The sequence below is a fragment of the Zootoca vivipara genome, chromosome 13, assembly GCF_963506605.1.
Source record: "Zootoca vivipara chromosome 13, rZooViv1.1, whole genome shotgun sequence".
Classification (NCBI taxonomy): Eukaryota; Metazoa; Chordata; class Lepidosauria; order Squamata; family Lacertidae; genus Zootoca; species Zootoca vivipara.
In genome coordinates this window covers 51,656,892-51,683,031 of record NC_083288.1, presented here as the reverse complement: position 1 = coordinate 51,683,031, position 26,140 = coordinate 51,656,892, and the positions used below count along the sequence as shown (strand labels likewise).

General features: G+C 50.1%; 1 protein-coding gene across 1 annotated transcript in view; it reads left to right on the top strand.

Moving 5' to 3' along the window:
- Nucleotides 1-1,059: 1,059 nt before the first annotated feature.
- Nucleotides 1,060-26,140, top strand: part of NLGN2 (neuroligin 2) — a 41,873-nt gene continuing 16,792 nt past the window's right edge. The window contains exons 1-3 of the mRNA XM_035135415.2: nt 1,060-1,529; nt 10,458-10,514; nt 21,362-21,511. Of these exons, the coding sequence (XP_034991306.2) occupies nt 1,064-1,529; nt 10,458-10,514; nt 21,362-21,511 (673 nt within the window). The 5' untranslated portion in view covers nt 1,060-1,063. The remainder of the gene's footprint in view (nt 1,530-10,457; nt 10,515-21,361; nt 21,512-26,140) is intronic.

The window sequence follows — 26,140 nt, the reverse complement described above, 5'->3', positions numbered from 1 at the left end:
GAAGAGGAGATATTTTGTCCAAATGGACCTGTTTTTCCTTAAGGGAACTGAAATGCCTGGGGTGAGCCAGGGTGCGCCTCTTCCCCCCCCCCCCAAATCCCCAATCTCCCTTTTTGTCCTCAACTTCCTCTTCACAGGAAGTGTGAATTGCATAATTCATTGTTATGTAATCATACATAATCTACATAATGTCAATATGCAGATCAGCTGCCAAGCAAAAAAAAAAAAGATTTTGGCATAGCTGCCAAGTTATCCCTTTTTTAAAGGGATTTTCCCTTATGCTGAATAGGCTTCCTCGCGAGAAAAGGGAAAACTTGGCAGCTATGGATTTTGGAAGTGAGGGGGGAGCACTTAGGGGAAGGTAAAGGGGTTTGGCGGGTGGGAGCTGTGTGTACTGTACATTTAAAGCACATCCCCCACCCTCCAAGAATTCTGGGAACTGTAGTTCGCCCCTTCCGGAACTATAATTCCCAGCACCCGCAAAAACTACAGTTCCCAGAATCCTTTTCTTTTTTAAAGGGGGAAACTATGCTTTAAATCTATGGTGTGTCGATTTTAGGCGAAGAAAACTAATTGAGGGGTTGATGAATGCAGGATGGCTTCTTTCTTAAAACCCCTTTCTTTCTTTCTCTCTTTCTATCCACCCATCCTGCCTGTTTCCTTTCCATTTCTCCCTTTTTGTCTCTTATGCACCCCTCCCTTCGATTCTCCCCCCTCCCTCCCCCCCCATCTCTTGACCTCTAGGTGCGCTTCTCAAGTCTGGCTGGACGCTTCCTGCTCTCCCGGGCCACGATGGAACGCAACAGACGCCTTTCCTCTGCCGGAAAACCCTCCTGCGATTCTCGCTAAGACCTCTGGGCTTCCTAATCCTCTCCTCTTGGGCCGCTCTCCTGGTAGTTTCCTCCTCCTCTTCCTCCTCCTCTTCTGCTGCTGCCCCTGCGGACGCTCCGTCTCACCCCCCGCGCCCCTTTCCTCTTCCCTCCTCTTCGCCCGCTCCTCGCGTGAGGACGCTCCTTTCTCTCCCCAACCCCGCCCCGCCCGCCACCCCACCGCCGCGTCCGCCATGTTCCTCCCGCCCTCGAGGCTCGTCCTGCGGGTGCTGAATCTCCGCACGGGCTCGGCCCTCCTCTTCTGGCTCCTGGGCCTGGCGCTGCGCTCCTTGCCCCTCTCGGGCCAGAAGCCCGAAGACAAGTACCCGGTGGTCCCCACCAACTACGGGAAGCTGCGCGGGATCAAGAAGGACCTCAACAACGAGATCCTCGGACCCGTGGTGCAGTACCTGGGCATCCCGTACGCCACGCCGCCCGTGGGAGAGAGACGCTTCCAGCCCCCCGAGGCGCCCGCCTCCTGGTCCGAGGTGCGGAACGCCACGGCCTTCGCTCCCGTCTGCCCCCAGAACGTCCACGGAATGCTGCCGGGCATCATGCTCCCGGTGTGGTTCAGCGAGAATCTGGAGATTGTGGCAGGCTACGTGCAGAACCAGAGTGAAGACTGCCTATACCTCAACATCTACGTCCCCATGGAAGACGGTAAGGGTGCAAAGGGGGGAGGGCGAGTGGACACGGACGAGCCCCCCCAACCCTCCCCCCAGTTGTCTCGCACCTCTCCCCACTCCCCTCTCCAGCGCGGTAGGTCAAGGGATCAGGGAACCTCCCTCCCCACTTAACACCGCAATCCCTAAGAGAGCCGTTTCTTTAAAAAAATAATAATAACCGTCCTCGTCTTTAGCTCTAACAGCCTCCCCTGTGCTGGTAAGCCGAAACCCCTCAAATCGCTAGGTTCCCAGCTGCTGGAGAAATACAGTGGTGCCTCGCTTAACGAATGCCCTGCTTAACGAAATTTCTGCTTAACGAAAGGTTTTTTCTAGCGGAGGTTGCCTCGCTAGACGAATTCGTTTTATGAAAAATTCATCTAGCAAATCGCATTGAAATTCAATTAATGCGTTCCTATGGGCAAAAAAAATACATTAAAAAATCAATGCATTCCTATGGGATTCGCTAGACGAATTTTTCGTTATAAGAAAAGACCCGCGGAACAAATTAAATTCGTCTAGCGAGGCACCACTGTAGTTTGAGCAGCACCTCTGGGCATGTGCAGAGTGCACAGCATCCTTTATTATTATTATAATTCTTTAAAGAACAGTTTAGTTCAGGCATATGGGACGCAGGTGGCGCTGTGGTCTAAACCACTGAGCCTAGGGTTTGCCGATTGGAAGGTTGACGGTTCGAATCCCCGGGTGAGCTCCCGTTGCTCTGCCCCAGCTCCTGCCAACCTAGCAGTTCGAAAGCACGCCCCAAAGTGCAAGTAGATAAATGGGTACCGCTCCGGCGGGAAGGTAAACGGCGTTTCCATGTGCTGCTCTGGTTTGCCAGAAGCGGCTTTGTCATGCTGGCCACATGACCTGGAAGCTGTACGCCTTCGGCTCCCTCGGCCAATAACGCGAGATGAGCGCCGCAACCCCAGAGTCGTTCGCGACTGGACCTAACGGTCAGGTCCTTTACCTTTTTAGTTCAGGCATAGGCAAACTCGGCCCTCCAGCTGTTTGGGGACTACAATCGCCATCATCCCTGACCATTGGTCCTGTTAGCTAGGGATCATGGGAGTTGTAGTCCCAAAACATCTGGAGGGCCGGGTTTGCCTGTGCCTGGTTTAGTTGAACCAATTCGGTTGGTTAAAGCGTGGTGCTGGTGACACCAAGGTTGCGGGTTTGATCCCCCCCATCAGGGTCGGCGGCACATCCCTGCATTGCAGGGGGTTGGACTAGATGACCTTCAGGGTCCCTTCCGACTCTCTGGTTCTATGAGTCTGGTGGGCATTGATTGACTGATTATAATGTAGAAGGGAAAATGAAAATTGGGGGGGGGGGGAATGGAAAAGGTATACTGTGCTATTATTATAACAGCGGCAATTACAGGCAACTCCCCATCTGTGCGCACAAAATAAATAAGTGATTCAATTCAAGCCCAGAAATGGCGGGAGGGAGCTGGGAAATCCTCATGGCTCGCAAGGACACCCTTCCAAGAGCCCGAAGAGGATGCCACTGAGCCAAATGTCCAGAAACAAATGTTTAAAAGGCTAATAATAATAATAATAATAATAATAATAATAATAATGCCCAAATGCATCCTGTTCTTGAAGTGGCCGGGTCATTTCCCCCCCAGAGGAAGCACACAAGCAGAACGTAAGAATCCTAGAATGGAAGAGTTGGACCCATGAGGGTCATCTAGTCCAACCCCCTGCAAAGTGGGACCCACAACCCTGCGATCAAGAGCCTTGTGCTCCACCGATCGAGCTGTGCCAGTAGCCTTAAGGCCAGGCCAAGGGCTCACCTAGGCCAGCACTGTCTTCTCGCAGTGGCCAAACAGATGCGTCTCGTGGGAAACTCACAAGCGGGTCCCGAGTTCAAGAGCAACTCTCCCCTCCTCTGGTTTCCAGCAACTGGGATTCAGAAGCAGAGCCATCCCGGCTAGCGGCCATCGGCAGCAGCCTCTTCTGCCTGATGCATCTCACGCCCTCAGGCTTGCCTTGAATGCACAGCTGCTCTCCTTTGGGGAGTATGAAAATCCCACAGCTGGGTCGAATAAGTGCAGGATTCGTTCTCCCCCAAACTGACGCCTTCCAGATCTTTCGGACCACAGCCACAGAGGCTGGTGGGAGTTGTAGTCCAGAAGTTATCAGGGAGGCAGCGGCAGGTTGGGAAAAGCTCGACTGGAGCTTGTGAACCTTAGTTTTCTGCTCCAAATCATAGCATTGGACGGGGACCCCATGAGTCATCTAGTCCAGCCCCCTGCAATGCAGGCATCTCAGCTAAAGAATGCCTGGCAGGTTCCTATCCAACCCTATTTAAGAACCTCAGATGCATTGCAGAATCCTGTCAGATAGTGCAAATAACAAAATTATTATTATTATTATCATCATCATCATCATCATCATGATATTCTCCACCCCCATCGTTCTGCTCGGACACTGAGGTCCAGCTCTGAGGGCCTTCTGGCGGTTCCCTCGTTGCGAGAAGCCAAGTTGCAGGGAACCAGGCAGAGGGCCTTCTTGGTGGTGGCGCCCGCCCTGTGGAACGCCCTCCCATCAGATGTCAAAGAGAAAAACAGCTACCAGATTTTTAGAAGACATCTGAAGGCAGCCCTGTTTAGGGAGGCTTTTAATGTTTAATAGAAAATTTCGTTTTTCTGTTGGAAGACTAACTTCAGGGTCGGGGGGCTTAGCCGGTCAATGGCGAGGGAGGGAAAAGCAGCTTAGAATCATAGAATCATAGAGTTGGAAGAGACCACAAGGGCCATCCAGTCCAACCCCCTGCCAAGCAGGAAACACCATCAAAGCATTCTTGACATATGGCTGTCAAGCCTCTGCTTAAAGACCTCCAAAGAAGGAGACTCCACCACACTCCTTGGCAGCAAATTCCACTGCCGAACTGCTCTTACTGTCAGGAAGTTCTTCCTAATGTTTAGCTTTTCGGCAAAAAGCAGGGAATGGTGGGAAAGAGGAGGAGGAGGAGGAGAAACCAGCTCCCTCTTCTCTCCCCCCCTACCGCCACCCCTTCCATCTCCTACCAAGCCGTCCCTCTTTTCTTTCTTTTTTTTGCAGCATTGCTAAGCCAGTTTCCTTGGCAACGGCCGGGGAAGGGGGGGGGAATTGCATTTAAAGAGGGGGGGGGCAAATCCCAAACCACTAGGCGGAAAAACACACACAAGGCATCAGAGCATTTTTTCTCCTGCACGGGTCACCTGCTCCCGCTGTTCCTACAGCCCCCTTCCTCCCCACACTCTGCCCCTCGCCCCCACCCTGTGCCCCACATCTCCTCTCTCTTTTCCCCCTCCGTGTGACATGATTTTCCCCAGCTGCCGCCTGGGGCGTCGCACAGAAATGTCAGGTCCCATTTGGGATTCCTGCCTACTGCTTCCCCCCCCCCATCTCCCCACCTGAGCAGCGAAGGCTCTCGCGTCTCCCTGGTCCAGCCTCCACGAGGATGCCCTCACCTGTCCTCACCCGGATGAGGCCGAGGCAACATTTCTCCGGTGCAAATAGGGACGTCCCATTCCGTCACGATTAATTTTCCTGTTTATACCCTTCCTGGGTGGCCCCAGCCACTCTGAGCAGCTTCCAACATATATAAAAACATAATAAAGCATTATTATTATTATTATTATTATTATTATTATTTTAAAAAACAACAACTGTTCCCTATACAGGATTGCTTTCGGACGGCTCAGGGGTCAGATAGCTCCAGACCCTCCAACATTTCCTGACAGTAAGAGCTGTTCGGCAGTGGAATTTGCTACCAAGGAGTGTGGCGGAGTCTCCTTCTTTGGAGGTCTTTAAGCGGAGGCTTGATAGGCATATGTCAAGAATGCTTTGATGGTGTTTCCTGCTCGGCAGGGGGTTGGACTGGATGGCCCTTGTGGTCTCTTCCAAATCTACGATTCTATGATTCTATGATTTCTCCAATGAAAATAGGGACGTCCTAAGGAAAAGCGGGACATTCCAGGATCAAATCAAATCTGTAAATCGGGGACTGTCCCTGGAAAATAGGGACACTTGGAGGGTCCGGGATAGAAAACACAAAGGCCCAACTGTCTCGGTCCGAAAGGTGTCACAGATGGGGATAACCTTGGAAAATAGGGACACTTGGTGGGTCTGTAGTGGGTCCAAGAGAGGCCCACAGGTAAGAGGTCCCATCTAAGGGTTGGGGGTTGTTTTTTTTGGTGTTTAGGGGGGGCCAATCTCAGCAGGTACAGGTGGATTTAATGCCAGGCCAGGACTGGGGTAGCTTCATTTAAAGAGGAGCCAGCAACTGGAAGCCCCTGAACTGAATCTGCCCCACCATGCGGTTTCCCAAACTTGGCTCTTCTCCAGGACTACAATTCCCATCATCCCCGACCACTGGTCTTGCTAGCTACGGGGGATGGGAGTTGTAGTCCAGAAACAGCTGGAGACCCAAGTTTGGGAAACATTGGCCTAGGGCCACATTCATGTCATTCAGGCATCTTCAAACTGCGCCTAAATATATGTAATGAAGCTGCCAGGTGAGCTTCCCTGGGGAGAACATCCCACAAATGGGGAGCCACTACAGAAAAGGCCCCGTTCTTGCATTACCACCCTCCAGACCAGGCGTAGGCAAACTTGGCCCTCCAGATGTTTTGGGACTACAACTCCCATGATCCCTAGCTAACAGGACCAGTGGTCGGGGAAGATGGGAATTGTAGTCCAAAACATCTGGAGGGCTGAAGTTTGGGGATGCCTGATGTTATTGATTGAACACTTTAAAAGTCATGGCTTCCCCCAAAGGAATCCTGGGAACTGTAGTTTGACTGAGGGTGCTGAGAATTGTGAGGAGACACCCCTCTCGCCCCTCACAGAGCAAAAATCCCCAGAGTTCACTGGGAAGTGGCGTTGGAGGGCAAACTGGCATGTCTTCTCCCAAGGGATTCTGGGAGCTGTAGTTTGCTGAGCGTTGTGAGGAGACCCTGCCATTCCCAGAGTGGCTTAACAGCCAATCTCTCTTCCCAGGGAACTCTGGGAATTGCAGTTCTCTGAAGGGAATAGCGCGGGGGGGGGGGTCTCCTCACAACTCTCAGCACCCTTCACAAACTACAGCTCCCAGAATCCTTTGGGGGAAGCCATGACTGTTTAAAGCGGTATCGCAGCACTTTTAACATTTGGCATGAATGCAGCCTAGGTGGGCCATTGGCCTGATCCTGCAGCCTCGATCTTTTGATGCTCCCGTCCCCATCCCCCCCGCCCCGTTTAGGGAAGTTTTTAATGCCAGATGGGCGGGGTAGAAATAATTTATTATTATTATTATTATTATTATTATTATTATTATTATTATTATTATTGCAGGCAGCTGTAGGAAATGAGTATGGAAGCCTGGACCTCCTCAGAGTAACCCCTCTGGACAAATTTTCACATATATATATATATATATTTAAATTTAAATCCCACCTTTTCCCCAGGGGCTCAAGATGGCTTACAGATACAGGAATGCAGATAAAGTTTGTCGGGATGGATGTTTAAATTCAATTTTGAGGGTCAATTCCACCCCTCCCCAATAGTGGAAAATAATCTTCACCTACTCACCCGTCATTTATGGCAAAACTTAATCTCAGGGGCACCTCCGCGGCCGTCTTCCCCAATCTTTCGTTCCCTCCAGGCGTCAGACTACAACTCCCATCATCCCTGACCATGTTGGATGGACCTGATGGCAGATAAAAATTTCCCCAACATCTGGAGGGCACCAGGTTGGCAAAGGCTGCTATAGGCTCAGGGCGATTTAATATCTGTGTCCGTCCCAGTGCACCCTGGGAATTGTTCGCTTGTGAGGACAGGATAATAAGGCACGTCCGGGGCTCACTTCAAACTATAACTCCCGGGGAGCAGGATAGTTAAAAAGCAATGGGAGCGTGGCAGAGGTGGCCCACCTTGGGTCTGATCCAGTGGGAAGCCGCTTGCATTCATATTGAATCATAGATGCTGGAAGGGACCCCCAAGGGCCATCTAGTCCAACCCCCTGCAACCACAGCTAAATTCTATTGGATTGGGTCCTTTGATAAGTAGCGCAGGGCGGCTGGATTCACCCACCTTTGGGTCAGCCCAAACACCAGGAAGCTCCTCTTTCCTTTTTCGTCGTTGTTCTCCGCACGAACGGCCGTTAACCTCCGAAACGGCATGCCGCAGGAATTTCCGAGAGAGTCGAGAGAGAAGGCCGTGCTTTGAATTGGGGGCGGGCGGAAGAAGAGGGGTGACATCACGGCAGAGAGGCAGGATCCGCGCAGGTCAGGAGGGTGAAAGGGCCCTTGTGGACAGCCCCCTCCCTCCCTCCGTCCATCCCTCCCTCTCTCCTCCTCTCCCTGTTTTTCGCTCTCCCGCTCTGCCCTCCCTCTCGTTGCTCTCTTTATATAGCGGCGTCGGCGGCTGCCCCGGGGCGAGTCGCCAGCCCGTGAAAAATCCTTCTGTCTTAATCCGCAAATGCCCAGTTCCCCATCACGTCAGGGAGCAGGCGGGAAAGGGAGACTCTCGGAAGTTGCCCCAGCCGCTGCGCTGCCCCAGATTTCGGCTGGCCGAGCTGAGCCAGGCACGGCGCCAAGCCTTTTGCCTTTCCTTCCCCCGTCCCCCAAAACTCTCCCTCTATTCTCTGCTCTTGGTTGCAACTCCCCCTCCTCAGATACTCTGCCGCCTTCCCGGCAAACTCTCTGGGTTCTTCCTGCAGCGGGGAGTTCCAGAGATCCAGAGGGGCCTGCTTGCATTGCTCAGGAGCTGGAGAACCCTTGCCTTCGGGCAAACGCCTCTCTCCTCCCTTTCACGGACACCGGCCGCCGGGCTTAAGAGTCCGACCCCTTCTCCAGGAAGGGACAGGATCGGGCCATCGGCATTTCCTTTGCCCCCTTCCTGTGCTTCCTCCTCCAGCTCTGCGCTATTCAGGCGGCGCTGTCTGCCTGTCTGTCGACACCCTCTCCTCCTGCCGCAGGGGGGTTGAGATGGATGACCTCACGGGTCCCTTCCAACGTCCTGAAGCTTTGCGGCAGCGCCACACGCCCCCTCTCCCATCTGCCTCCCAGAAGCCGCGGGTCCCGTCTCGACGCCTCTTTCCCGCGTCCCGCTGGGCTCTTGGCTTCGCCTCGGAGAGATGAACTTTTCTCTAGGACACCAATTAAAATGAGCTCCCGGTTCGCTCCGCTTTCTGTCGCTTTCTGCCTTCCTTCTCCCTCTCCAGTTGCTTCCTGGTTCATTCCACCCACATCTTCTGGAAGGATGCTTGGGACGAAGGCAGGAGTCCAACAGGTGTAGCTTCTGCACACAGTTCTGCACCTGTGGAATGCCTGCTGTCTCATAGAATTGTCAAGATGGAAGGGGGACCCCAAGGTGCCATCTAGTCCAACCCCCTGCAATGCAGGGTTCCTGCCGACAGCTGCCCGTGGGTGGGCTCGAACTGCCAACCTTCCGCTTAGCAGCCAGGCAAACTGACCCTCCGCATCACTGGGAAACGATGTCACACACCTGTTAAAGGCCGTAAGAACCAAGGCCAAAAACAACAACAAAAAACCCAGGAAGTGGGTTAGTGACTTGATCCTGACTATAGGAATCAGCACCCTTGGGAGAAAAAGTCTCATAGAAGCATATTTATTTTATTTTATTTTATTTTATTTTATTTTATTTAAAAGCTCCTAGCATTTTTAGCTTTTCCAAGCGGTTACACGAGGAGGTGTTGTTGCTATTCGTTTATTAAAGTTCTATACCAGGCATCCCCAAACTGCGGCCCTCCAGATGTTTTGGCCTACAACTCCCATCATCCCTAGCTAACAGGACCAGTGGTCAGGGATTATGGGAATTGTAGTCCAAAACATCTGGAGGGCCAAAGTTTGGGGATGCCTGTTCTATACAGTCGTACCTCGGAAGCCGAACAGAAGCCGTTCCGGGAGTCCGTCCGGCTTCCGAAACATTCGGGAACCAAAGCACGGCTTCCGATTGGCTGCAGGAAACTCCTGCAGCCAATCGGACGTTTGGCTTCGGAAACCGGAACTCTCACTTCTGGGTTTCGATTGTTCGGGAGCCGATTTGTTCGGGAGCAGAGGAATCTGATATCCAAGAGCGGTTTGCAGTATATAAATGCCCAATATAATAACCAGTGCTTTTTTTTCCTGGGGGTACGCAAAGCCCTAAACATTTTGTGAATCTTCGTACTTTTGTCCATTTACTGTATTTACTTTCCTCGATTCGAACTATAAAATGTTGATTTTTCTCGAGTCAAGAGGAGAGTACCCCCAAACATTTTCTTTAGAAAAAAAGGCACAGGTTTCTTAAGATGCTCGTTGCCGATTGAAAGATCCAGCGAGTCCCTCTGGGTTGCGAACAGAGGAATTCGGTGTAGCCCTTAAGTGAGTGAGTTTGTCTGCCCCCTCCCTGGCCACTGCTCCAGTGGGGTTGAATGGTAAAATTGGAATGGGAGCCCTAAATGTCATCTAGTCCAACCCCTGAGATGCAGAAACCGTAAGCAAAGAATCCCTCCCTCCGAGGTAGTCCATATGGGTTCTGTTATCCATTGCAGGATCTAACCCCCCACCCCCACCCCATCCCCCACCCCAACCTGGTTCATCTCTAACCAACCTTTAATTTCACAGCGTCCGGTTTCTCTATAATTCTGTGTCATATATATAAATCTATTATATATTTATATATATATATATATATGCTTTTTTCGGTGGGGAAAAAAGGAAAAATAAAAATATCCCAGCAACACACACAACACAACAAACCCGGAAAAAACCCAACAACCTTTAAAAAACGAAAATTGTTTGTATTTTGCTAAAAAGAAAGAAAAGAAATATTGCTTTTTTCCCTTTTTGATGAACCAGACAAAAAAAACGATCTCTTTTTTTCTTGATCTTTCTCTCTCTTTTTACCCCCTTGTCCCATTTTTCTTTTTTCTTCTTTTTTCTTGCTCTTAGGTCCGCTCACGAAAAAGCGTGAGGAAGTGTCAACTAACAATCCCTCTCCAGACGAAGGTATTTTTCCTGCATGTTTCACAAATCTTGCTTTTTTAAACAAAACAAAACAAAACGAACGAAAACAAAACATTTTCCCCTTTTTTTTGGTTTTGGTTTTGGTTTTTTGGTTTTTTACTTCTTCTTCTTTTTAAATATATATATAGATTAAAAAAAAACCCAGAACAAATAATATATAAACTTTTGGGGAGAAAAAGCCAAAGAAAAAGAAAGCAACCTTCCCCCCTCCCCTCTTTTTCCCTTTTTATTGGGAAAGCACCCCCCCTTCTTGTTTTCTGAAATCATCACAATTTTCGCTCCCTTCTTTCTTTACTTTTCCCTCTCTTTTTTTTCTCCTTTTTTTCCGAAGGGAAACAAACAATAATAATAACAATACCGCCCCCCCGCCAATCCAGCCAGGGCCAGCTGATTTACTGGGATTTATAAGAATTTTTATTGCAAAGGGAAGAATTTCATTTGGGGCTTGGGTGTGTGCTTGTATTTGTGAGGGTGTGAGGGGGTATGTGGGGAGGTGGCTGGTTTCCCCACCAAACCAAACCAAGCTTCGGCCTGTTTCCCATAATCTTTCTTGCTCACAAATTCCACAATAAAGTGGTTTATTTTTGGTGGAGAAAAGACCACCCCGGGGGGGGGGGGTTATTTCCCTCTCAGTTTCTGAACTTGGCAACTTTTAATTCATTGTGAGAGAGGAACGGGTTTCGTGTCGTTCTCTGGCTCCCATTGTTTTCCTGCCTTTTCGAACTTAAAAAAATATATATTTGGGGTTTGTTTTTCCCCCAACCAGGGTCTCTCTTAAACAAGACATCACAAACCCCAGTTGTGAGGGGGGGGGGAAACATTTCTTGTCACTCCCAAACTGATGGAATTAAAGCGGATGGTGACCCAAGATCTCTTGCGCCCATTTTACAGAAAAGTTGCTTTGCTCCCTCGTTTTCTTGGTCAGCAGCCGAGAATGGCTTCCCTCAACCAGATGTTGACGTACTACAACTCCCATCAGCCCCAGCCAGCGTGGCCCAATCGCCAGGGGGGTGATGGGAATTGGAGTCCAACGAGACCTGGCTCCCCTTCTGCAGACTCGGACCGCCGCTTTGCACCAGGGTGACGTGGGAATTATAGTTCAGGGGTGGCAAGAAAGGAACTACAGTAGAGAGAGAGAGTGAAAGAATTGTAGGTACTTTGACGATTTGGTTAACAGGAGACACCCACAGCTTCTCGTAAGAAATGTTGCCTAATTGAGAGGAACGCAGGAAAAAAACCCCGCCTTGTGCCATTTTTGCCCATCTGGGCCAGTGTTACCCTCTCTGACTGGCAGCATCTCTCTGGGGTCCCTGGCAGAGTCAGCTGTTTCCTTGTTTCCTTTTAAAACGGAGATTCTGTCGGGGTTTGAACCCGCAACTGTTTGCCTGCAAAGCGAAGTGCTCTGCCCCCCTTGAGCAAAGGGGGCCGGCCCCCAAAGCTAACCGATAAATACTTTACGTGATATTTTTACCGATTTAGGGTGCAATGATGCGCCCGTTTAAAGCCCAGGTGAAGTCAGCAGACCAAACAAGCTAAGAATCATTTTCCTTTTTTTGCCCTCCCTCAGCAGTGGCCTTACTGTTTTCCATCACCTTTTGCCCCCAAAACAATGAGACGGTTGTGTTTCGGGTGACCCTGCGGGAATTTAAAGCCCTAAATGGCCTCGGTCCAGTATACCTGAAGGAGCGTCTCCACCTCCATCGTTCTGCCCAGACACTGAGGTCCAGCACCGAGGGCCTTCTGGCGGTTCCCTCGCTACGAGAAGCCAAGTTGCAGGGAACCAGGCAGAGGGCCTTCTCGGTGGCGGCGCCTGCCCTGTGGAACGCCCTCCCACCAGATGTCAAAGAGGAAAACAACTACCAGACCTTTAGAAGACATCTGAAGGCAGCCCTGTTCAGGGAGGCTTTTAATGTTTAATAGATTGTTGTGTTTTATTCTTCTGTTGGAAGCCGCCCAGAGTGGCTGGGGAGACCCGGCCAGATGGGCGGGGTATAAATAATAAATTATTATTATTATTATTATTATTATTATTATTATTATTATTATTTATCTCTCTCACCATTATGGCCAAGCAGGGAGTTTTCGTGAAATTGTCAGAGGAGAAGCGGGACGTCTTGCTGAAAAGCAGGCTGCAAATATCTTCTCTCTCTCCCCCTTCTCTTTTTGCAACCACAACCCTTTATTTCGCCAAACTGCAACTCCCCCCTGGGTATTTTAATCCCATGTAGGAAAAGAAAAACGAGCTAAAACGGTGTGAAATTCTCTGCTGTTAACAAAATCGCACACTTGCACACCACCCGTTTTGGCTCCAGCCTCTTTTCAAGGCTGTGCAGACCATGTTCTCTCGTAAATGAGCTACTGGATAGCCTTAGCCCTCCGAGAATTTGCCCAGTCCTCTTTTAAAGCATCCAAGTCGGTGACCATGGCTGCCTCCTGTGGCAGGGAGTTCTGTAGTTTAACTCCTCTGCAGGAAAAAAGGCTTTCTTTTATCTCTTCTGAAACTTCCAATGTTCAACTTCATTTAATGCATCTTTAAGTTCTTGTTGGAAGCTGCTCAGAGTACCGGTAATAAATTTAATATTATTATTTTTATTAGATGCCCTGCTGCCACGAGAGCAGGAGGAAATAATTTTCTCTGGGCCATGCATACTTGACTTCTATCATGCCGCTTCTTAACCGTCTTTTCTTTAAATGAAAAGCGTCCCAAACCTTTCTGCAACTTTCCCCCCTTGCTCCCGCTCTCTTTCCTTCCTCTTGCTCAGCCTTGAGGAGGATGTGAGAAGCTTCCGCTTTTAAACTGACCTCCGTTTCCCATTACGTCCAATTCTCCGGAACTGTGGTTTCTCTAAACTGTGGCTTCGGAACAAGCCAGTATGTCAAACCCACAATTTGATTGTGGTTCGTTTTAACAAACCACAGTGTTTCCAGGAAACCGCAGTTTGGATGTAATGGAGTTAGTTTTTAAGAGCGGAAGTTGACACTTCTGATCTCGCAGAACCCGAGGCTCGCGAATGCAGAACTATTTGTGAGTGGTTTTTATTGTCATAAAAAAATGTACAAATGGAAGCAGAGGAAAGAAGACACAGCAAAAAGAGAAACGCACCCATTGCCACATGTACTGATGGTGTCAGAATGAGGCGGTGGAACCATTTTATTTTACTTATTTAAAATTTATACACTGCTTGATTGTAAAAATAAATAAATCCTAAAAACAATCAAAAATCAGCAACAAAGTAAAAACAGATTAAAACGTACGTCGGCGTTCTACATGTCTGTGCAGGCTTGTCTGAACAAAAACATTTTTTTTTTTAGCAGGCCCCGAAAAGAGCCCAGCGAAGGCGTCTTCCTGGTATCAATAGGCAGGGAGTTCCAGAGGCTAGGTGCTGCCACACAAATAGATCCACGAGGGTTTATCTGGGGTGTAGAATGGGCTGCACTGCTTTAGACTGAAAGAGAAGGATCACATCTTCTACTGTGTGTGTGTGTAGGGGGGTTAACTAAAAAAAAACTCCCTGCAAGTAGAAAACTAGCAGAGCAAGGGAGACACTGGTTATCTAAAAAAAGACTCCCTGAATTTCAGTCCTGCTAGTGTCTTCACATTTACAATAATTATTCAAATATACAATAAATCCTACAACGTGGACATTAGAAGATGAAGAGTTAAAGTGCGAGACAAAGACTTGAAAGCAGAAAACCTACTGAAGGGAGGGAGGGAAGTCACAGAGTGGAACGATTTATGTATGTCATTGTACGGTTGGAAATATTGTTGAAGGAGCAAATAATAAAAATTTATATGAAAAAAGACTCCCTGCAAGTAGAAAACTAGCAGAGCAAGGCAGACACTGGTTATCTATAAAAAAAAACTCATTGCAAGTATAATAATAATAATAATAATAATAATAATAATAATAATAATAATAATAATTTATTATTTATACCCCGCCCATCTGACTGGGTTTCCCCAGCCACTCTGGGCGGCTTCCAACCGAATATTAAAAACAGTACAGCATCAAGCATTAAAAACTTCCCTAAACAGGGCCGCCTTCAGTTGTCTTCTGAAAGTAGAATAGTTACTTATTGCCTTGACTTCTGCTGGGAGGGCGTTCCACAGGGCGGGTGCCACCACCGAGAAGGCCCTCTGTCTGGTTCCCTGTAACCTCACTTCTCGCAATGAGAGAACTGCCAGAAGGCCCTCGGTGCTGGACCTAAGTGTCCGGGCTGAATGGTGGGGGTGGAGACGCTCCTTCAGGTATACAGGACTGAGGCCGTTTAGGGCTTTAAAGGTCAGTACCAACACTTTGAATTGTGCTCGGAAACGTACTGGAAGCCAGTGTAGATCTCTCAGGACCGGTGTTATGTGGTCCCGGTGGCCACTCCCAGTCACTAGTCTAGCTGCCGCATTCTGGATTAATTGCAGTTTCCGGGTCACCTTCAAAGGTAGCCCCACATAGAGCGCATGGCAGTAGTCCAAGCGGGAGAAAACCAGAGCATGCACCACTCTGGCGAGACAGTCTGCGGACAGGAAGGGTCTCATCCTGCGTACCAAATGGAGCTGGTAGATAGCTGCCCTGGACACAGAATTGACCTGCGCCTCCATGGACAGCTGTGAGTCCGGAATGACTCCCAGGCTGCGCACCTGGTCCTTCGGGGGGAACAGTTACCCCATTCAAGGCCAGGGAGTCCTCCACACCTGTCTGCCTCCTGTCCCCCCAAAACAGTACTTCTGTCTTGTCAGGATTCTCAACTTCAATCCATTAGCCGCCATCCATCCATCCAAGTAGAAAACTAGCAGAGGAGGGAAGACTGGTTATCTTTAAAAAACAACAACAAACAACTCCCTGAATGGGGAAACCATGAAACAGTGCCTGCTCAGGATTTTACCGATTCCATTCTACTAAATAGAATCATAGAATCATAGAGTTGGAAGAGACCACAAGGGCCATCCAGTCCAACCCCCTGCCGAGCAGGAAACACCATCAAAACATTCTTGACATATGGCTGTCAAGCCTCTGCTTAAAGACCTCCAAAGAAGGAGACTCCACCACACTCCTTGGCAGCAAATTCCACTGTCGAACAGCTCTTACTGTCAGGAAGTTCTTCCTAATGTTTAGGTGGAATCTTCTTTCTTGTAGTTTGAATCCATATTCTGGCAGTACAGGACAGGTGTTTATTTCAAGGATCTATTTCTGCATATGTTTCCTTTATATTATTTAAAACAGCTTATTATTATAACAACAACATTTCAGGGGTGTAGGTTAAAAACCAAAAAGCCTTATCGCTGAAACGAAAAGCGCGACTTAAAACCCAGTAAAACAGCGGTATACAGTAATAGCAAATGAATATAGGAAGTCAGAAAAATGAAGGCTGGGGCGTGGTCTCATGGGTCAAGGAAAACCCAGGCACATAAAAATAAGAATAATACATCTTTCTTTATCCTTTTTATTTATTGAATTTATAGCCTGCTGTTGCTCCCGAAGGGTCCCAGGGCTACAAACAGATATGCAATTGAAAAGCAAAATGCAAAAACAGGTGGAAACATTATAAAAACAATTCCATCTAGAAGCAATTACATCTGGAAACTCCCCCCAAGCATTTCCAACTAAAAATAATGCTTCTGCCCAAAGATTTTGGGGGCGCCTGGGACCACATTTAGCAGCCAGTACATAGAATCATATAGTTGGAAGAGACCACAAGGGCCATCCAGTCCAACCCCCTGCCAAGCAGGAAACACCATCAAAGCATTCCTGACAGATGGCTGTCAAGCCTCTGCTTAAAGACCTCCAAAGAAGGAGACTCCACCACACTCCTTGACAGCAAATTCCACTGCCGAACAGCTCTTACTGTCAGGAAGTTCTTCCTAATGTTCTTCATTTACATGTCCGAAGCGAATGGCGTTCGCTGCCTTAGGTTGGGACAGAGGGAAGGACAGCCCAGAGAGCACGGGGCCATATCCCACCTAAGGAAAAAAGTCTTCAAAATCAAATATCCCTGGGCTATTTTTTCCCCTTTTAGGGCAGCTGACATGGCGTTCATTTAAAATATCGCCGCAAAGTGCAAGAGGATACAGCATGAGACGGGTCCAAATTCAGAGCGGAGTGCTGTTTAAATGCCTTGAAGGGAGACTATAGAATTGTAGAGTTGGAAGGGTGCACCGGGGTCAGCTAGCCTGACCCCCCGGCTTATTGACCTATTGTTTGTTTTGTTTGTCAAAATGCACCTACCGCTCGATTGCAAGGAGAAGGAAAAGGTCTCAAGAGCGGCTTATGGAAAGGATGAAGCAATAGGAGGATGGGTAAAAGCAGCTTTTTAAAAAACATTTAGGAATAATAATAATAATAATAAATTTTTATTTATACCCCGCCCTCCCCAGTCAAAAACCGGGCTCAGGGCGGCTCACACCAACAAAATTACAATAAAACATAAAAACAATTAATTAAAATACAGATTAAAATACAGTATTAAAATTTAAAGTGCAGCCTCATTTCAAGTAGTCCATAAATCCAAGCCATGAGGGAGGAAAAACACAGGGGTCAGACTAAGTCCAACCCAAAGGCCAGGCGGAACAGCTCTGTCTTGCAGGCCCTGCGGAAAGATGACAAATCCCGCAGGGCCCTGGTCTCCTGGGAAAGAGCGTTCCACCAAGTTGGGGCCAATACTGAAAAGGCCCTGGCTCTAGTAGAGGCTAATCTAGCCATCTTATGGCTCTGGATCTCCAGAATAGTGTTGTTTGTGGACCTTAAGGTCCTCCACGGGGCATACCAGGAGAGGCGGTCCCGTAGGTATGAGGGTCCCAAGCCGCATAGGGCTTTTAAAGGTCAAAACCAGCACCTTAAACCTGATCCTGTACTCCACCGGGAGCCAGTGCAGCTGGTAAAGCACTGGATGAATGTGATCCCGTGGCCGGGACCCCGTAAGGAGCCTCGCCGCGGCATTCTGCACCCGCTGGAGTTTCTGGGTCAGCTTTAAGGGCAGCCCCACGTAGAGCGAGTTATAATAGTCAAGCCTGGAGGTGATCGTCGCATGGATCACTGTGGCCAGATCAGGGCGAGAGAGGTAAGACGAAAGATCATTTAGCATCAACGATAAGCTAAAAACACACACACCACCGCACAGATTAACAAACATGTCAGTGGCCTACGTGACTTAAAGAGGCTTGCCTAAACTAAAATGTTTAAAGCAGGCACCCCAAAAAGTGTGGAGCCACGTGCGTGGCATCAACAGGCAGGGAGTTCCAAAGTTATTAAATTTGCATCCCCAAGAGGAAGCCTACAAGCAGGACTCGAGCACAGGAACTGAGCCTCGTTCCACCTGCTGTTTCCTACTGGTGGTAGAATATAGCCATTTATTATTATTATTATTATTATTATTATTATTATTATTATTTACTGCCCTTCATCTGAAGATGTCAGGGCGGTTCACAAGATTAAAATACAGCATAAAAGAACTAATAAATGGTTAAAACAATAACCCCCCCCTTTCCTGCAAACACATTTAAAAGTCCATGGAATATTAAAAAGACACAGGCTGGGTTGGAGAGGAACATTTTTGCCTGGCACCTAAAGACGTCAGATGAAGGTGCCTGGTTATTCAAAGCCGTCTCCTCCTCCGTGAATTGGTCCTCCAATCCTCTTTTAAAGCCATCTAGGTTGGCTTTCCTGTGGCAGGGAGTTCCATAGTTGCCGCACGAAGAAGCGTGAGAAAAGGTCTTCCTTTTATCTTCCACCGTTCACGAGTTCCAGTGTTGCGAGAGAGGGAAGGAAACTCTTCTCGGTCTCTATGCAAGGCCTAATTTCACGGCGTCCTCCCATTTGCCCTTTCCTCTGAAACCAGAAATTCCCAAACGCCGCAACCGCTCCACCCCCTTGATAATTTGGGCTGCCCTTCCCTGGACCCTTTTTGCAACTCTGGTTTGTTGGTTGCCACTGGCCATCTGCATGCCAAGCAAAAAAGAAGGTCGGCAACATATTCGTCTCCCTGATGTGGAGTCTGCCCTGCCCCCTCCCCTCCTGTGAAACATCTGGCAAACAGCTGGACCGCCCAGCATTTCTCATTGAATCATAGAATCGTAGAGTTCGAAGAGACCACAAGGGCCATCCAGTCCAACCCCCTGCCAAGCAGGAAACACCATCAAAGCATTCTCCAAAGAAGGAGACTCCACCACACTCCTTGGCAGCAAATTCCACTGTCAAACAGCTCTTACTGTCAGGAAGTTCTTCACCCACAGCACCCACAGGAAGTTGAACACCCACAGCAGGGCGAGGGCTCCCCACAGCATCCCTCAACCGGGTGCCCTCCAGATCCTTCATACAGCAGCGCTCATCGGCGGCGCCCACTGTACTTTGGACTACAACACCCATCGTCCCCTGCTGGCTGGGGTTGATGGGAGTTCCAGTCCAAGATATCTGGAAGGTGCCAGTATTGAAATGATTCAAGGGCCACCACCCAGTGGCTTCCACGGACCTGCCAATCTTCACACAACAAAAATCATTGAGTTGGAAGGGGCCATGAAGGTCGGGACTACAACTCCCATCATCCCTAGCTAACAGGACCAGTGGTCAGAGATGATGGGAATTGTAGTTCCAAAACATCTGGAGGGTCGAGTTTGGGGGTGCCTGGTCCAACCCACCCCCCTGCAATGCAGGGGTCTTTGGCAACAACGGGGGGCTCGAACCCACAACCTTGAGTTTAAGCATCCCGTGCTGTAATTGACGAAGGGAATTCCTTGCCGCCAGATGAATTATCACATGCGGAATACATCTTCAAATCAGGACCGGGCAAATTCGTGGAGGAGAAAGAGAGGAAGGAATATCTGTGGCTCCTAGCCAGGATGGCTGTGCGCTGACCTCCGTGGTCGGAGGCAGCAACGCTCCTGGATCCCAGTTGCCGGAAACCGCAGGAGGGAGGGGAGAGCGGCTCTTGTGTTCGAATCCTGCTTGCTGGCTTTCCCACAGGTTGGCCGCTGTGAGAACAGGATGGGCCATCGGCCTGATCTGGCATTTCTAAACGTTGACTGGAGCGGATGGGAGCTGGAGTCCCAACAGCAGTGCGGTGTAGTGGTTAGAGTGCTGGATTAAGACGTGAGGGGGAGACCAGGGTTCAAATCCCACCCCCTGCTTGGCCATGAAGCTCACTGGGTGACGTTGGGCCTGTTGCTGTTCTGAGAACTCAGGCCAGCCGGTGACTTTGATGGGCAAAGGGACCAAAATAAAGCCTTGTGTTACATGACACATTACCTGAATGAGGGTGTCTGCAGTATGCTCACAAGGAAATGGGAACATTACGGCAGAGCCCAGCAGGATCAGGCCAATGGCCTCCAACCATCTTGGCTAGTCGCCGACGACAGCCCTCTCCTCCTCTGCGACTTTGCCCGGTCCTCTTTGAAAGCCCCCGAAGAAGGCGGCCGCCGCTGCCTCCTGTGACAGGGAGTTCCGCAGATTGCGCTGGACGAAGCAGGACTTTTCAGCTGCCTGTTTTGAATTTTCCAACATCCGGCTTCGTTGGAAGTCCATGAGTTATGGTGTTTTGAGATAATATATGTGTAAAAGAGAAAGAGAAGGGGTTGGGAGAAAATAGGTGGTGTGTCTCGGGATTCGTACGGAGGGTTTGAGCAAAGGCCGGGCTAGTGCGAGGGGGACCAGATTCCCCAAAGTCAAACACATTTGTGGGGTGGTGGTTTTTTGGGGGGGGGATGTTATGAGTCACGATCCCCTTTCCTTTGCCCCACCCTCTTCCCCATCTGTTCCCCTCAGGAAAGGCGGGTGGGGGGGGAGGGACTGAGTGGAAACTGCTAATTAAGACCTTGGTGCGTCTAATTAACGCTCTCCCCTTGCAGCGAATTAATTAGGCTCCAGGTTGCCATGGAAATGGGAGGTGACCTAGAAACGCAAGCAGGGGCTTTGAGGAGAGGGGCTGCCCTTTTTCCGCGTCCCCCCCAGGGAGGCATGGTTTGGGGGCACAGCGGGTCGCAGCCCCCCAAAGCCCTTTCGCCTCGGACCACCTTATCGCAGTGGCCAAAGATGGGCTAAGGCGTTGCGGGGACAGGACGGGACATAAAACACCGCAAAAACCCAAAACGTCCCCGCAACTTTCTGGATCTCACTGCAATAGCGCCTCGTAACCCTGTTGATCCGCTGGGGTTCCCAGCCAAAGCCATGTTCGCACCCTGTCTTTAAAGCACTATCAACAGTTATGGCTTCCCCGAGAATTCTGGGAGCTGTAGTTTGCCGAGGGTCGAGAGGACACCCCTCTGTTCTTCCCCTTGCAGGCTCGCAATTCCCAGAGTTCCCTGGGAAGTGACATGGACTGTCAAAATGGTCACGGCTTTCCCCCAAGGAATCCTGGGAGTTGCGGTTCGGTTAAGGGCGGTGGGCATTGTGAGCTACAGTTCCCAGGGTGACTTAACACATCCACCCCTGTTTTCAAGGGATGGAGGACTGTAGCTCCTTAGGGCGCTCTGCACCCTTAACCCTTCACGCAACTTGACTCCCAAAGGCCCAACAATTTCAGGGGCCCCTTGAGCGCCTGGTTTCGATAACTCCCCGCCCCCCCGTTCCCATCCTGCTAACCTCCCAGCCCTCCTCAGCTACCGATTCCCGCTCCGTATTCATGGGCTCTCGGAACCACACAGTCGGAAGGGGGCTCCCCAAAGGTCATCCATCCCAACCCCCTGCCATTGGTGGAACAGCAGCGCTCAGAGAGGAGCTGGCGTGTCTGCTGCATGCTAGGGGACAACCTCTCTGGGCCATCTCCCAAAGAGGAACGGCGAGAGGCCGTCGCGGAGGGAACGGTCCCAGCCTCACGGCACCCATCTTTCCCTTCTCGCCCCGCAGATATCCGGGACAGCGGCAAGAAACCCGTGATGCTCTTCATCCATGGTGGATCCTATATGGAGGGGACCGGGAACATGTTCGACGGCAGCGTCCTGGCCGCTTACGGGAACGTCATAGTCGTCACCATGAACTACCGGCTCGGCGTGCTGGGTAGGGGGGCTTGTGTCCTGCCCTATTGGTACCTTCGCTGGGGTGGGCTGGGGGAACGGAGCCCAAAATCTTGACTTCTCTTCTTCTCTCTCTCTTCCTCTCCTCTCTCGTATCCCCTGACATAGTTGCTCTCTGTTTCCTCTATCCCAAATGTCCTACCTCGGAGGGGTGGCGGTGCGGGGCAGCTTGCTGCCCGCACAAACCCCTTTTTGCACAATCGCAGATCTCGTTTCCCTTTGCCGTTCTCGCGTTGCATGCACGCTGCCGGATTGAAACTGGTTTGGCAGGGAGGGGAGGAACGGACGCATAAAAATGCAGCATTTTCTAAGAAACGGACGGATCGTTAAAAACAAATCGCAGCCAACAAGTCATGTGCAGTGCGGTGCAAATTTCAGTCTATCGTCACGTTAACTTTCCTAAAGTGTTGTTGTTGGCAATTTCCGTGCTGGTAATTTTGTTGTTTTCTCTCTCTCTCTCTCTCTCTCTCTCTCTCTCTCTCTCTCTCTCTCTCTCTCTTGTAAACTGGTTTGAGCTTGTTGCTTTTAACAATCAAGCAGTGTATAATTTCTACTGAAATCAAATGAAATGAATACACCAAACATAGCAGGCCGGACGCAAAGGTGTTGGGAAGGTGTGTGGGAAAGCTTCTGCCTCTCCTGCGAAGGATGTATTTTGAAAAATCAGAGAGATGAAAATCGGTGTTGCGTTCTGGAAGTCGTGCATGGCGCGAGAGAAATACGGCCTCCTGTTCTGATCTCGGAACAGTTCGGTACACCGTTTTGTGTGCAGCCAATCTGTTCCCTGCCCATATGCCAAAAAGTGAAGCAAGGTGTTTTGTTAAAACGTATTTCTTTCTGCTCCTCATACTCCTGGATGTCCAAGCCATGATACGCCTTTACCCTGGACTTAAAATAGCCGTGACAGCTCAGTTGGTAGACTCTTGATCCCAGGGTTGTGGGTTCGAGCCCCGTGTTGGGCTAAAGATTCCTGCAGCACAGGGGGATGAACTAGATGACCCTCAGGGTCCCTTCCAACTTGGCAATTCCGTGATTCTGCTTGTACGACTAGATGAACGTTATGTGCACAGGAGGGCCGTTAGGAACATAGGAAGCTGCCGAGTCAGACCTCAATATTGTCCACACTGACTGGCAGCAGCGACCCTCCAGGGTTTCAGGCAGGTGATATTCTGAGGGACTGGACCTGGGACCTTCTGCATGCAAAGCAGCGCTACTCCCTGAGCTATGCCCAAATGCCCTTAAGCTAAAGCAAGATTCTAGTCCTCTTTGCTCTGAATGAATGGCTGCAATAAATAGGAACATAGCAAGCTAGGGTGTTACTGGAGGGGGGAACACATTGTGCTCCTTCTGGGATAGTTTGTCCACCTTTTGGCCGCCCCACCTGCACTCAGCTCTCACCTGGGGCTCCTAGAAGCTGCTCTTGTGTGACAGGGGCCACACCCTGGGAACGGCTGGGCTCCTAGAAGCCCATCTGGCTGGGTTTCCCCAGCCACTCTGGGCGGCTTCCAACAGAAAAATAAAACACAATAATCTATTAAACATTAAAAGCCTCCCTGAACAGGGCTGCCTTCAGATGTCTTCTAAAAGTCTGGTAGTTGTTTTCCTCTTTGACATCTGGTGGGAGGGCGTTCCACAGGGCAAACGCCACCACCGAGAAGGCCCTCTGCCTGGTTCCCTGCAACTTGGCTTCTCGCAACGAGGGAACCGCCAGAAGGCCCTCGGTGCTGGACCTCAGTGTCCGGGCAGAATGATGGGGGTGGAGACAGATGATCTTGTGTGACAGGGGCCACACCCTGGGAACGGCTTCGACTGGCCGGCTGAACCAATGAACCAAGTGAGGGCCGCCGATGGATCTCAAACCCTCAGTGAGATAGGGACTCTCCCTGCATGCGAAGACAGACTCTGGCAGATGGAGCGGACGAGACCAGGATTGGGTCCAGTGGTCCTGAAAGACCTACGTTGACTCCCAGTACATTTCCGAGAACAATTTAAAGGTTGGTGCTGACCTTTAAAGCCTTGAACGGCCTCAGCCCAGTATACCCGAAGGAGCGTCTCCACCCCCATCGTTCAGCCCAGACCCTGAGGTCCAGCTCCAAGGGCCTTCTGGCGGTTCCCTCCCTGCGAGAAGCAAAGCTACAGGGAACCAGGCAGAGGGCCTTCTCGGTGATGGCGCCCGCCCTGTGGAACGCCCTCCCATCAGATGTCAATGAAATAAACAACTACCTGACTTTTAGAAGACATTTGAAGGCAGCCCTGTTTAGGGAAGCTTTTAATATTTGATGAATTATTTTATTTTAATATTTTGCTGGAAGCTGCCCAGAGTGGCTGGGGAAACCCAGCCAGATGGGTGGGGTATATAGTGGAACCTCGGTTTATGAACACCTCGGTTTACGAATTTTCGGTTTATGAACGCCGCGGACCCATCTGGAACGGATTAATTCACTTTCAATGGGAAAGTTCGCTTCAGTTTATGAACGCTTCAGTTTATGAACAGACTTCCGGAACCAATTGTGTTCATAAACCGAGGTACCACTGTAAATAAATTATCATCATCATCATCATCATTGTTATTACAGGTAGATACCCGTGTTGGTCTGGCGTAGTCGAAACAAAATAAAAAAATTCTTTCCAGTAGCACCTTAGAGACCAACTAAGTTTGTCATCGGTATGAGCTTTTGTGTGCATGCACACTTCCACATCCAGAGGGGGAATCAGGATGGGCCGGAGGACACTTAACAACTTGGGACCAGTTTACCGACAAAGTGGCCTTGCCAAACTCAACTGCTTCGGTCGGCAGAATTGGCACTGCTACGGGGCCTCAAGATACCTGTTTTCCGCATTTAGAATCATAGAATCATAGAGTTGGAAGAGACCACAAGGGCCATCCAGTCCAACCCCCTGCCAAGCAGGAAACACCATCAAAGCATTCTTGACATATGCCTGTCAAGCCTCTGCTTAAAGACCTCCAAAGAAGGAGACTCCACCACACTTCTTGGCAGCAAATTCCACTGTCGAACAGCTCTTACTGTCAGGAAGTTCTTCCTAATGTTTAGGTGGAATCTTCTTTCTTGTAGTTTGAATCCATTGCTCGGTGTCCGCTTCTCTGGAGTTGGTCTCTAAGGTGCTACTGGGACCTACTTGGCAGGGGGTTGGACTGGATGGCCCTATTATTATTATTATTATTATTATTATTATTATTATTATTATTATTATTACAGTCTCTGCATTTGCTGTAGAGGGAAGTGAGGGGCAGATGGGGCTCGTCCTCATGGGAAGAGAGCCCATATTGGAGAAGGCAATCTCTCATCCTCAAACTCTGCTGCCTTGTGGGACATCTGCGGGAGAAGAAAAGGCTCAGGATTGAACCCTATACAAATCCAAAGTGGAGTCCCTAAGGGGGTTGGGTGAGGCCTCGTACGCCCCCTCCTGCAGCCAAGCTGTTGCCAAGTGTCTTGCTCTGCTTTCCTATGGACCACACCTGTGAGGCTGAGCCCCAAGCACACTGGTCAGGCTTGCGCCCAGATAGGTCAGCTGTTTGGCTCCCCCCCCCCCCGAGGCGCACTCCATTGTCTCTTGAGACGGACGGTTGCCAACGATAGGAAGCGGATACAGACTCTGGCTCCATCTAGCTCAGCCCTGCCTGGAGAGCCCATGAGGGATTGAACCTGGGACTTTCTGCATTCCAAGCAGGTGTCCGCTGAGCTACAGTGTCCCTTCCGCAAAGGGGAGGTTGCGCGCAGGCATTGCGTAATGTGGGAAGGCAGCCTCCCGTCGGCCTCTGGGTGCTGGGGGGTGGGTGGGATTCTGACCTGGAGCGTGGACCCCTCTTCCGGGGCTCAGCCTCGCCTGCCGGATCTGCATCGGACCGCCGGTTCGAGCCCCGTCTCGGGCCCTTCCTCTCGCCTACGGGTGTGAAATTTACCCAGGCGCAGTCGAAATTAATATTTCATTAAAAAGCTTTCAATAATTAACGGCGAGGCCTCGTTATCTCCAGCACAAAAAAACCCCGAACGGGCGCCCCCGGGATGGAGCGATGATTAATTTTAAAGGAGACGTGGCCATGTGGACGGGAGCGTTGAGCAGAGGCAGAAGGAAAGGCCTTTTCTGATCGATCGTTTTTGCTCAGCTTCCTTTGTGCAGAAGGGGCTGCAGGAGAGAGTTGAATCGGGGACGGGAGGAAGATAAGAGGGTCAGGAACAGCCTCTGATGTAACCTGGTGCCAGATGTTTTTTCTTGGGGGGGAGGCCGGTTGGAGTTGAAGCATAGAATCGTAGATTTGTAGAGTTGGAAGGGACCCCTGAGGGTCATCCAGCTCAACCCCCTCTGCAATGCAGGAATCTCAGCTAAAGCATCCATGACGGATGGCCATCCAACCTCTGCTTTAAAACCTCCAAGGAAGGGGAGTCTGCCACCTCCCCGTTCCACATCCAGAGGGGGAATCAGGATGGGCCGGAGGACACTTAAGAACTTGGGACCAGTTTACCGACAAAGTCACCTTGCCAAACTCAACCGCTTCGGTCGGCAGAATTGGCACTGCTACGGGGCCTCATGATACCCGTTTTTCGCATTTGTAAGAACCCGATCGCTTAGTGTGGCAGCGAGCAAGAGATCA